Source organism: Physella acuta, unplaced genomic scaffold (genome assembly GCF_028476545.2).
Source record: "Physella acuta isolate Inbredline_101_S28 unplaced genomic scaffold, ASM2847654v3 ptg001356l, whole genome shotgun sequence".
In the NCBI taxonomy this organism is placed as follows: Eukaryota; Metazoa; Mollusca; class Gastropoda; family Physidae; genus Physella; species Physella acuta.
The window spans coordinates 133554-146877 of NW_026732871.1; the positions used below are offsets into that span (position 1 = coordinate 133554).

The 13324-nt window shown below is 35.4% G+C and overlaps 1 protein-coding gene across 15 annotated transcripts in view; it reads right to left on the reverse strand.

Annotated features, from left to right (window-relative positions):
• LOC131926978 (polypyrimidine tract-binding protein 2) overlaps positions 1–13324 on the reverse strand; it is a 59880-nt gene that overhangs the window by 16323 nt on the left and 30233 nt on the right. For 14 of the 15 annotated variants that reach the window (XM_059282598.1, XM_059282594.1, XM_059282585.1 and 11 more), the window contains 5 exons: positions 11443–11541; positions 3044–3190; positions 1866–2012; positions 1182–1307; positions 148–199 (listed from right to left, as the gene is read on the reverse strand). In XM_059282598.1, the coding sequence (XP_059138581.1) occupies positions 148–199; positions 1182–1307; positions 1866–2012; positions 3044–3190; positions 11443–11523 (553 nt within the window). In that variant the 5' untranslated portion in view covers positions 11524–11541. Of the gene's footprint in view, positions 1–147; positions 200–1181; positions 1308–1865; positions 2013–3043; positions 3191–11442; positions 11542–12477; positions 12527–13324 lie in introns of those variants that run through there. The other variant, XM_059282599.1, reaches the window with a different exon arrangement.

Sequence of the window (13324 nt, forward strand, 5' to 3'; positions counted from 1 at the left end):
GCCCAGTGAAATAGATTGCCTCTTCATCTTCCTACCCTGCTTGCCAATCAATAAACACTATTGACTTTCTGCCTACACTGTCAGCAGATAGCTCATCTGCTATTTAGAAGATAATTATTCTAATCTTTCAAGGATAAATATACTCACTATTCTTTGTGAAGGTTATAATTTTCAACACCTTTCCAAATTTTATAAATAGCTGCAGACAGATTATTTTAATAAATTAAAATAATGAAGTTCAACAAAATTAAGCAAACTATTTCTACACTTAAAAAATATTTTATTAAAACTAATCTATTTTTATATTTGTCAGCTGTATAATTAACATAAGGGTATTATTAAAGACACAATTTAAATTTTCTGTAAGAAAAAATGTAGTGTTAGTGATTAAAAGTAAAAAAAATTGCAGCAAATCATTTGAACAAATGCTGCATATGAAGTAGTGAGTTGGGTATTGAGTTCAATAGCCCAGCAATCCCAAGCCAGAAGGATTGTGGGACATTTGATATAGCAAAGTTTCCTGCAGTATTTCATACAGTGTTCCACTAAAGCTCAAATAACTAGAGGGAATGGCAGATTTATGCTAACACAGCTACCAGTATCCTTGTGGTTCCCTCCATGGGCCCATCTGCAGTGAGGATAGAGTTCCAATGAGAAAAGTTTCTGGAGATGTTCTACATGTATTCCCTTGGGGTCTCAGACATGTAGTTTTTTAGGTTTTTGTTGTTGTTTTTTTTTTTTTGCAATAAAAAAAATTGGAAGAAATTTATGTGGCTGATTTTTTTCTCACTGCATCAGTAGTTTCATTTTTTAATTTTAATTTTTCATGATTATTTTAGCTCAGCAGATTTTTTTTCTGCACATATTTTTCATTTTTTAAACCAATTGCTGTTTCCTTTCTAGTTATTTTCTCCAGTGTATTTACTAAAACAAACAATGCTCAAGTCCCATCAGACTTTACCAAATGTTTGTAGCATGGGAGTCCATGCCATGCCAGTTTTTCTTTATTTTTCACTTTTGCTTGGTTGACTCCCACAGTTTTACTATAGCTCTATTTAATAATGTCTATCCGAATATATAATCCTCCTTTTTTAAAGCTGTAACTAAGAGTAAAATTCAAAGATGGAGGAATTTTAAAGAACAAAGTCAAATAAAATGGAATAGAGAAAAAATATAAAAACCTGGTGTAATATTTCTAGTGAGACTGGGTAAAATGCATTATCAACAATAACTCTCAGGATGGTTGACTGCTCATCAGACCCCATAACTACATGGGCAGCTTGCAATGCTGCTTGGGCATTAGCATTCTGTAAAAGATATGCCTAAATTTATTAAATCTAAGTATTTTAAAACACATCTTATATAGTTAATTATATGATTATTTATATTAGTCTTTTTTTACACAAAGGCTCAATATAATTTTTTAAAAATGTCTTCTATTTCTTTTCAATTAGCTTTAATATATGTATTCTTGTGCTAGTAATAAATAACAGGATCAAATTTATAAAAAAGGTGTCTGGCAAAATTAACTGGACTCAATAAGGGAGAGCATCTCAGTTACTGAATCAAGGGACTTAACTTGCAACTTAATAATACCCATATGATCTATCCACAATAATAAAGATCCCTACATCATTCTTCCTTCCTTACTTTTGGAGACTAATTAAAATTAATAGGTGATTTATATTTTAATAAAATCCACCAAAGTGTGTTTGGGTTGATTTTTTAAATTAATTTTATTTTAATTAAATAACTTCCAATGAGAGAAGAATGCAAACTAATATTCTGGAAAAAACTAACTCTCTTTGATCATTCAAATTAAATGATTTTTTTACTGCTAATGATTGAATAACAAATAGAAATACCTGAAAAGCATGGGAAGCATCAGTTTTCAATTCTTTATGGTTGGAAAATTGCACAAATACAGGTTTAAGGCGAATTTGGGCAGGATTAGCTTGAAAATATGAAACCATAGCTACAGCACTGGCTTCTTCTTGAAACTCCAGGAAAGCCTGTAAGACAAATTTTCATTGGTTAGCTATTCCTTGCAATCTGTAGTGTGAGTATAGGCTTATGCTGTTTGATAGGCCCTAGATTTGATTGCAGTGTTACTGTTAGTATAGGCTAAAGCAGTTTGATTTGATGATATTTGAAAATATGCTTTCATTAGCTGAAGTACTGATGACATAACATGTCATCATTTTGATTGGCTTTAGCACTGATGACATTTATGAAAATATTTGATTGGCTGTAGCAATGATGACATGTCCCGGGGCAAATCAATGCTGAGTCGCCCTGGTGACATTATAAAAGTCAGACCCCACCCTAGAGTTTTTTCCCTTGTTTGTAAATTTAGCCTCGCCAAGTAGAATGAAGTATAAAGTTAATGTGTTTTTTCCTGTACAGAATAAGGTTGGGTGTGAATGGCATCGTTTGTTGGGCCATTCAAAAGCTGGTAGGAAAGAGAATGTAGGGATATTATTATGGAAAATTGAAACTTTCCATCAATGAATGTCTAACTTTGTAAAGCTGAACCACTTTGTTAAAGTAATTAAGTATAATAAAACTTCATTAAATAAAACATAACACTTTTAGCTGTATAACAAAAAAACAGAGAAGAAATAAACTGGTGATTAGAATATGAAATGTCCAATTATCCAATCCTAATTTTCACAAAAGCAATAACTTTAATTACCTTATTATAGCTTAACAATGGGTTGTTTAATATATTTTTAAAGTATTTCCTATTATACATCTCATCAACTACTATAAATTTAAATGCTTTATTACAGCCTGTGTAATGGAGTTTCTCTAATTAAAAAAAAATCTAATTAGCCTATATGAAAACAAAAGCTTAAGCATTATCATAATTGAACCGTAGAGTTTCTAAAAACAAAAAAAAAATTAATTTCCCAGTAGATCTAGAATTTTGATAAACTTTGATAAACAACCATATATTTCTTTTTTTTTTAAATTATTATTATTTGTTTCATTCACATAAATATAGAATTTTGAAGAGTGATAGATCTAAAATTTTAGTCACCTGGTTTTTCTGTTTCAGCACCAAGACGTTGGTCATCTTCCCAAAGGGCATCCCCAGCTGAACGATGTCCGTCTCTCCCGCCTCGCCGGGCAGGCTTCGTATGTGGACCACACGGGAGGGTGGGTTCACTGTGCTGTCCAGCTTGGCCTGTAAGGTCAAGAATTTTTAAATTGTACTTGATAAATCTTAGGATTGTACTCCAGAATTCTTAGGACTGTACTTGATAAATCTTGGGATGTACTTGATAAATCTTAGGATCGTAGTCAGTAAATCTTGGGGTTTTAATCCAAAAATCAGGATCGTAGCCAATAAATATTGGGATTATATTCGATAAATCTTAGGATTGTACTCAAAAATTTTTAGGATTGTACTTGATAAATATTAGGATTGTATTTGATAAATCTTGGGATTGTACTAAAAAAATCTTAAGATTGTACTTGATAAATATTAGGATTATATTCAATAAATCTTGGGATTGTACTCGATAATTATTTATTACAGTTGTTATTGATTAGCTGTAACCACATATTTGTTCAAGGCAAGCGGGATGTTGGTATAACGATAGTTAACGCTTAGACCTAAGTGGCTGGGTTATAATTTGGTCTAGTTTAGGTTGTATCGTTAAACAATCAACACTGGTCATAAAAGATTACTATGATGTCATAGGTGGATCTAAGAGTGGTAACAAGGGAGTGTGGGTGTGGGTGTGAGTGTGGGGGGGAGGAGGCTATACACCCTCCCCCAAGTATAAATTTTTATGGTATTCTAATGTAGATCTGTAGGCAGAAATTGGGAGGGACAACTCAAAGCCTAAATCCGCCTATATATATATATGTGTGCAGCAATACATTAACAGTGATACTAGCTATACGAATATGTAGGGATGGCTAATTGGGCTGAATATTTTTTGTATATAAAGTAAAAAAAAATGGAAACTTGTTTGTTTTTTTTGTGTGCAACGTTTACAAGCTACGACAGTTATGTCAAGATGTAGAGGTACACGTCCAATGGTTTGTGTTGGAGTCATAGTTAATTACTTTATTAATGTGGGGCCTTCCATCTTGATGTACAGTTAGACTGTGGTTGTTGGCATCGTGTGTAGTGCTGGGGTGAGTAACCTACATGGTGTGTAACTGGTGGAGTGTGTACTGGTGTGGTGTGTACTGGTGTGGTGTGTGAACGGTGTGTAAATGATGTGGTGTGTAAATGGTATGGTGTGTACTGGTGTGGTGTTTAATTGGTGCAGCGTGTAATTGTGTGTTGTATAAATGATTTTTATGTAATGGGTGTGGCGTGTAATTGGTGTGGTGTGTGAATGGTGTGGCGTGTAATTGGTGTGGTGTATAAATGGTGTGGTGTATAAATGGTGGTGTGTGTAAATGGCCTGGTGCATAATTAATACGATGTGTAGCTAGCTTTCTGTGTATCTAGTTTGCTGTGTACTTAGCCTGATGTGTAATAGATGTGTCAATAAACTTACATTTGATTAAAGTACCCAGCACCTCGCTTTAACACAAACATCCCACGCAAAATCAGAACAAACACGCCTGAAGATGGTTCGTTCCATCAAGTGCCCTCTCCACCCCCACCCCCAGACTCTCCCGGGTGATGCCATGACGTTGCACAAGTTCGACCCCCCCCCCCCCCCCCCCCCACCCAAAAGTTGACACAGTCATCTTGTTAAACACTTCAGCACTTCGTTTTGGGCAATTCACAAAAATATTTTTAGAAACTTGCCATATGGGTGGCCGGGCCTAGTAACAGTTTTACAGATAACTAAATTATTAATTTCCTAGTAACAGTTGTATATATTTACTAAAAGAATTATTAATTGTATCTGAAGTTCCAAGCAGGCAAATTTTAATAGAAAATATTTAACAAAACAGAAAACAACGCGTACAGATTGTCGTCAATGTTCATTGAGCAACAATCACAAATGATGATATTTCAGTTCTACATCTGTCCATAGTCTTTAGCCTAAACGTCATCCCAACCCAATGTGTAAAATATTGTTATCAGCTATTTCTGCTAGACGACTAATCAATGGGGAGGAAAAAACGTTTATGATATGATATGCTGGGTGATCAATTCCTTGATTGTAATCCAAAACATCCGCAGTCTTCAAAGACTGCGCGTACGTCAGGTAATAACAAATCGTTTTATTGGACAGTGTGTGCATTGACAAGAGATTAATGAGAAATAAATTACACCATTGATAAAGCCCTACAAACTTGACCCCTCACGATTTCCTATCTTGGATAAGTGATACAAAACTTCAGCGTAACCGACATTGACAATACAAGAAAGTTTCTTAAAAAGTAAAAACAAAAAAGAAAACAAAACAAAAAAAGAGCGTTTTCTGTGCAAAGAGATTTTTTTTTTTGCGGGCTGAAAGACTAGACAGACGGATTGGAAAGGCTGAGACAGGAAAGCAGAACGAAGGCTTGGGGTGCCTGACACGACTAACAAAATCCCAGGAAACTTTGCGTTAGTCTCGCCTGACAACATTTGTAACCCTTCGTCGGCTTGTTACTTTCATTGCGTCTGTTTTACATTGTGACCTTTCACCTCTACTGTCCGTGTTTTTTGAAAACCACACATTTCCTCTTGACGCAGTAGATCTACTTAAAAATACTTGAAAGGGGACAACACTACTCAACCCAGTGAAACACAGCACACGTGAGGGCCACTTTAAAGGGCTCTCAAACTCTGGTTGTGTTGTCTCTAGGGCACTTTATTCATTTAGAAGTGCTTGAGAATCTTGTCACTTGTGTCTCCCCTACATCGTCATGGCGTTTGTATCAATGTGTCTCCCCACTATCTTCTCTCCGCCTCCCTGTATCTCTTCCAGTAGTTAGCTCTCCCTCCCCTATCTGTGCTCCCTCCCCCCTCTTTTTTTATCTCCCTCTAATTTTTTTCCTATCCCCCCTCCGCCTCCCGCCTAAGTTATAAATAATTAAAACAGACAGAACAGCTGACTGATTTCATTTTGGTGCATACGACCACGCCCACAATTATCGAGAGATCATCCCAATCAATGACTCACATATTTCGATGGGTTTGCTTTAATAATTAAAAAACTTTTTTATCTAAAAGACAAGCTAAGGGGGGGGGGGTAATTGTGTAAGATATTTGAGTATAATCCAACGTCTGTCCAAACAAGCGGAGACAACTTTTGGACAGTAGATGTCCAATGAAGTTTATTATGTGCGACACCAGTCAGAGACAGTTTAGACCCGTGAATATTTTTTGATCCAATCATCTCGCCGGGTTGAGCTTGCGCAAGCGCACAAAGCGTTGTTATTATTAAGGACATATGACCTTATCCCGGGCCCACCGGAAGTGGATAATTGGATGGGGAATTCTGGGCGTGTGCGATGGTTGAGTTGGGATGTAGGTTGGGCGTTTTTAAAGTTCAAAGCGTGAAGCCAGTTCAAAGTGTGAAGCCAGTTCAAAGTGTGAAGCCAGTTCAAAGTGTGAAGCCAGTTCAAAGTGTGAAGCCAGTTCAAAGTGTGAAGCCAGTTCAAAGTGTGAAGCCAGTTCAAAGTGTGAAGCCAGTTCAAAGTGTGAAGCCAGTTCAAAGTGTGAAGCCAGTTCAAAGTGTGAAGCTAGTTCAAAATGTGAAGCCAGTTCAAAGTGTGAAGCCAGTTCAAAGCGTGAAGCCAGTTCAAAGCGTGAAGCCAGTTCAAAGCGTGAAGCCAGTTCAAAGTGTGAAGCCAGTTCAAAGTGTGAAGCCAGTTCAAAGTGTGAAGCCAGTTCAAAGTGTGAAGCCAGTTCAAAGTGTGAAGCTAGTTCAAAATGTGAAGCCAGTTCAAAGTGTGAAGCCAGTTCAAAGTGTGAAGCCAGTTCAAAGTGTGAAGCCAGTTCAAAGTGTGAACCCAGTTCAAAGTGTGATATCAGTATGAAATGGATGCGCCCAATGGTTGGATGCAAGTTGGTTGCAGGTTAAAGGTTACATTTTGAAGCAAGTTCAAGGTCAAAATGCAAGATGTAGGTCAGAAGAAATTTTAAGGTCAGACGCGATTTAGAAGAGATAAAATATGAGCCCAAAATCAGAGGTTTAGGTCAGATCCAAGCTCAATGTGAGTTCTAGGTTCTAAATGGAAGGCTAATACAACAAAGATCTCCAACATAATCAACAGTTGATACAACACACATCTCTAACATAATCAACAGTTGATACAACAATCATCTCTAACATAACAGTTGACACAACACACATCTCTAACATTATCAACAGTTGATACAACAAACATCTCCAATACAATCAACAGTTGAAACAAATTTCAACAAAATCAACATTTGACACAACAAATATCTCCAACATAATCAAAAGCTGATACAACACACATCTCCAACATAATCAACAGTTGGCACAACAAACATCTGCAACAGCATCAACAACTCACACGTCTCCCAACAATCGCCCACCAATCCTAGCATCGAAGACATCCCGGCGCTCCCCCCCCCCCCTTACCCCGCCACTAATCGAAACCTCCAAATCTTGTATTTACTCACCCAAAACAAAAAGTAGAATCTATGGCATGACATGGCATGTAAATAATCAACGCCGGAAGCTGTGATTCCCATCCAGCCGCGGAGGGACCCAGGAATGCGCAACCTTATTATTTCCGTTGGCTCCCGACAACAGAAGTCGACGGCGTGTGTGCAACGTGGCATCGCCTGGGTATGCCAGCTTGTCTTTGAACTATCGTATCGTGTTCGTTTCATCAAGTAACAAAATCAAAATAAAAAAAACAACACCTTTATTACCACTACACGTTTTTCACGTAAATCTTGGCCGCATAACAACTACAATTGTTTATATATATCCATCCGCCACGAGTAAAACAAACCTCATCACGCAGACTAGTTATCTGAAAATAGTTCCATAGCTTAGCTATCATCCTGGGCGTGGTTATTATCTAAAACAAATGATTTATTTCGTTTAATTAAAATATATTGATTGTGTAGGCACGTTGTAGTTTTTATTATCTCATTTTTCTTCTTCTTCATTTTAGTAAATAATACCTTTAAAGAATTTTTTTTTGAAACCAAACAAATATGGTTTACGCTGTGCTTAGGGCGTATAAATTCTTGACAGAAGTATTAGAAGCTTAGACATGAATAAACTGCGTATTTTGCAGTTAAAAGCTGCTCCCATATTCCGCGTTCAGGGCCGTTGTTCTTCATTTAAAGTTAAGTATGGGGGGGGGGGGGAGGGGGTTAAGGGGTAGGAAGGGGGGAATACACACATACTTATAGTTAACTGACGACAATTTTTCTTTTCATCTCCCTGATACACCAATAAGAAAATGATAGAGGGGAAAAAAGAGCAGCCCCCCTCCCTTCTCAACTCGTGTGTCTTGGGACCTGCTAGAGTTGCCGTCTCAGCTTACTGTTCAACCACCAGAGGGCGCAGTGCATGTTTTTTTAACAGACTCGTCACAATTACTTTAACGCTGGTTTGATACTTTGTTTATGTATATGTGTATCATCTGAAAGTGGCTCCAAAAGTTTCATTTTTCAGTACGTAGAGTTGAGTCCACTCAGCTTTTATAAGTACCTAACGTGATTCCAGAAAGTAAAGGCGTCTGGGCATAGAGCTGACCACACGCCCTATTCTTATGCTGAGGTTAGAAAAAAAACTAGTTTAACTCTACGTCACCTACCCGTGTGCCCTGGAAGAGTGCTTTACTTTTATTTCAAGATTTTTTATTATTTTTTTGAACGCGCGATCGGCACGCTAGTTTCAAATTTAAAAAAAAAAAGCATATTTACTGTGATGGATATTTAAAATATGATAGGATAGTTTAATTTGATGTTGGATTATTAAAACACACTTCAACAACAAAACTTCACGCAATGAAAATATCGCAAAAAATGTATTCTGTGAAATATGCGAAGAATTTTTCTTGGTTATTAAATACAGATTTAGGCAATAAATGTACATGTATCACCATATGTACAGTTGTAAGCAATAATATAAGCTTTACTAGATTTACAGTTGTAAGCAATAATATAAGCTTTACTGGATTTACAGTTGTAAGCAATAATATAAGCTTTACTAGATTTACAGATGTAACTAATACTCAGATGTCATTCTGATATGTTTATGATATGTTGAAATGGGGAGGGTGTGGGGGCATTTACTAGAAACTGTGGAGGGGGTGGGGGGGAGATCCATTTTCATACATCTTTGTAGGCCCTCTTCTTTTTAAAGTTTAGTTTACACTTTCCGCATGCTTAAGCAAACTTCTTCTGAAATATTAATGCAGACGATTTTCTTTTGAGGCTTTCTTACAAAAATGCTAAGTTGCGTTCAATTTTTATCAAAAAGAAAGAAACGAAATGTAAAGCGTGGCTTTTTGGCTTGTCTAAAAATGTGTTGAGCCTAGCTAGCATTCTGGGTGATTTGTATACATGTTGTGATGACGTGTTGAGTAGAAAAACCGGAATGGCGGGAAGGAAACAAGACAACGATTGAATGAACAAGACATGAACAAGATCGAGTGGGTGGGGGTGTTCATGGTGGAGGTATCAAGGTGCAGTATTGGAGTCAGGTAGAGTAAGCGGAGTCATCAAGAGGAGTCAGTGGAGTCATCAAGAGGAGTTGATGTCAAGTCAGCGTACAGTAAGCTAGTTAAGTTAGAAATTTCAAAACGAAGCAGGAAAAGGAGTGGAGAAAAGTCGGACCCGGGCGACAATCTCTGTGCACTTAAGCTAGAAGGAGAGTCGAAAAAAGTTTGTGTCTGACTCAAGTTAAACTAAAATTCCCCCCCCCCCCCCCTTCATTTTTTATAGTTTTATAGCCTTGATGTCAACACCGTACAAACTATAGTAAAGTACAGACTTCACCTATCACACCATTAGTGTTATTATAGTCAGTTCTTAAATAGGTGGCTAGGGTTTTTAATTGGTAGCTGATCATTAGTTTGTAGTTAGCCATTATTTGGGATTTACTTGCTTAATTAACAGGCTTGAAAAGCTGATTCAAAATGGTTCCAAATTTGTGTTGCCAGAAAGCATATTTTTGAATATTTATAACATCTGTGAAATAAGTACTTACTTATTTTTATTAAGGCTAGAGATTTTCAAACAAATAATTACTAGTAATATGATAGTAATTTAGCAAACACTTTTATTTTTAATTTGAATTTGTAGAGTCGGGATGTTGTGGTGATAGGGGATGTGATATTTTTTACAAGTACAATATTACGCTATACACCGTAGACCACGGTTGTGTATTTTATCATGGAACACAATTGTTCTGGCTTTCATTGTTTAACTCTCCCTGGCCATTCCGGTTGACGTAAGGAGAGGTTAAGGGCGGTTTTAACAAGTATTTGAATTAATAAACATAATTCTAAACTGCTTTTTAACGGCTTACATTAACTACAAAAATATGAAAATGAGTGTAATCAATGATTCCCAAACAACTAGGGGATTTTTAAATATAACTAACTATAATTTTATCGTTTGCTGTATTTTTAAAAAATAATTTTTTTTTTAATTTAGTATGATTACATAGATTTTTCAAGTCTATTGGCTTAAAGAGTGGTTCTAAATATATAATTGTAATTTTAAAATGACAAGCGATAAAATTATGGTTACATTTTTTAAAAATTAAGGCTGTTTATGAATCATCGATTACACTCATCTTCATACTTTTGTAATGCGGATATTATTTTAACAATTTAAATATTTTAAAAAACTTCATGTGCCTATTGAGTCAACTGGAATGGCCAGGGAAAGTATAACAATAAAAGTTGCAATCAATGTTTTACATGGTAAAATTAACGTATTGTACAGGGTAGGAAAGATAAACAAAATGGCAAACGGTTGACTTTTTCAGTTTGATTCAAGATGTTAAAATTGCTTTTGCATTCTTTTTATTGTAGTGGTCTCACGATTTTAAGACAAGACTATATTTTGCTCAGATGTTATATTACTGATGACACCCCCCCTCCCCCTTTATTATTTTATTACTTGCTTGAATATTTCTTGCCGTCGTAAAACCGGTAGTCATTTTGTACCTGTTTCAAAAATCTTTTAAAATATTCAAATTTGGTTTAAAAAATAAGCTTTCTGGCAACTAAAATTTTTAATCATTTTGACAAGCCTATTGTCATTACTTCAAAGGTTCACTAATAATTCCCAGCTTTGTTGAAGATTCAGACATTTAATAAGAAGTTAACTGCTTACTTTTTTTTCGCTTTTCTTTTACATTCGATTAACACACACACACACACATAACAAAAAACGAAACAAAAAAAAAGGTTTAAACATTTTCAGTTTTGACATTACGAGCATCTAGATAATCTTTGTCTGCACTAGCTTCAAAGTAAAAGGAACGTGAGTGGGGAGGGGGGGGGGGTGACCGGAAGTTTTCTGCTCACCTTTTTGGCGTCTGTGAGTTCGTTGGGCGACTGCTGTGGGCTGAGCCCGTTGCCGTTGGCTACCACTGGGCTGTGCGACATGAGTTCTTCGCTTCCTCTCTGTTGATCAGCAGAAATAAGTGGATTTTAAACTTCAGAAAGTAGAGAACAAATTAAACAGGATTTAAATAACATTTTAAACTTCAGAGAGTCGAGAACAAATTAAACAGGATTTAAATAACATTTTAAACTTCAGAAAGTCGAGAAAAATTAAACAGGATTTAAATAACATTTTAAACTTTAGAGATTCGAGAGAAAATTAAACGAGATTTAAATATCAACATTTTAATCTTCAGAAAGTCAGGAAAAAATGGAACAGGATTTAAATATCAACATTTTAATCTTCAGAAAGTCAGTAAAAAAATTGAACAGGATTTAAATATCAACATTTTAAACTTCAGAAAGTCAGGAAAAAAATTAAACAGGATTTAAATGTAACATTTTAATAAAGAAAAAATTGGACAGGATTTAAATAACATTTTAAACTTCAGAAAGTCAGGAACAAATTAAACAGGATTTAAATGTAACATTTTAATCAAGAAAAAATTGGACAGGATTTAAATAACATTTTAAACTTCAGAAAGTCAGGAACAAATTAAACAGGATTTAAATGTAACATTTTAATCAAGAAAATATTGGACAGGATTTAAATAACATTTTAAACTTCAGAAAGTCAGGAACAAATTAAACAGGATTTAAATGTAACATTTTAATCAAGAAAATATTGGACAGGATTTAAATAACATTTTAAACTTCAGAAAGGCCAGACAAATAAATATGGAACAAACATATAGGCCCTATATAGATTTTACAGGCTTGAATTTTAAACTTCATAACGCCGTAAGCAATAAACACGAAACAAATTTTTAAAATTTGATTTCGAGTATCATCAGAATATCAACAAAATTGACCGAGAAATATAAAAAAAAATCCTGAAAATACATGTGGATTTTCAAACTTCTTAAATATAGAAAAATAAAGACTTGTCATAGTCACCTTAGAAATTACGACTGCACATAAATATGAAGATAAATATATCAGACTTGACTAAGGCTAGCAGCAGTCAAAAGTCAACAGGTATTACCAGACGTTAGAACGTCATCAGTTAAAATACAACGTGCGAGGTTCATTAGCATGCAGCGACACAAACATTCCCCTATTGTACGGCAGCTGGGCACGTGAGTTGAACTCAGCGAAACCCCCCGGGGGGAGGGGGGAGTTAACACATCGTATGGATGACTGAATGACGATAGTTAGGCCTAACACATCTAACAGATGACTGAATGACGATAGTTAGGCCTAACACATCTAACAGATGACTGACGAAAGTTAAAACAACTAAAATATGATGACAAAAGTTAAAAAAAATACTAAAATATGACGTCGAAAGTTAAATTGAAACAATAACCGACGACTGCTTCAAAATATAAAAGTTAAAACCTTTATGGGATATTTTCTAGTTACGGCCGAACTTTAGATCAAGAGGTTGGTGTATACACACATTCAAAGATAAAACATGTTCCCAAAGAAGGTTAAAACTCCGCAAGATCTAAAAGTTTACTTAAGGTACATTAAAACGAGCATCTGTAATTAAATTTGCTGAAAAGGTATTCAAGATTTTTAGAAAAATATTTCTTTGCGTCTTGTTGTGGCGCCTTCTTTCATTCGATGAAAACAATGTGAGAAATGACACGAACAGTGTGCTTTACAAATAGTTGGCCTACTGGGTGTAAAAAAAAATAATTTAAAGTTTTAATTGACAGTTCGATATTTAATTATCCAGGTAATGTGTATTGGACTCGAAGAAACTAATTTGTTTAACGCGTGTGTAGCAATAAAACAC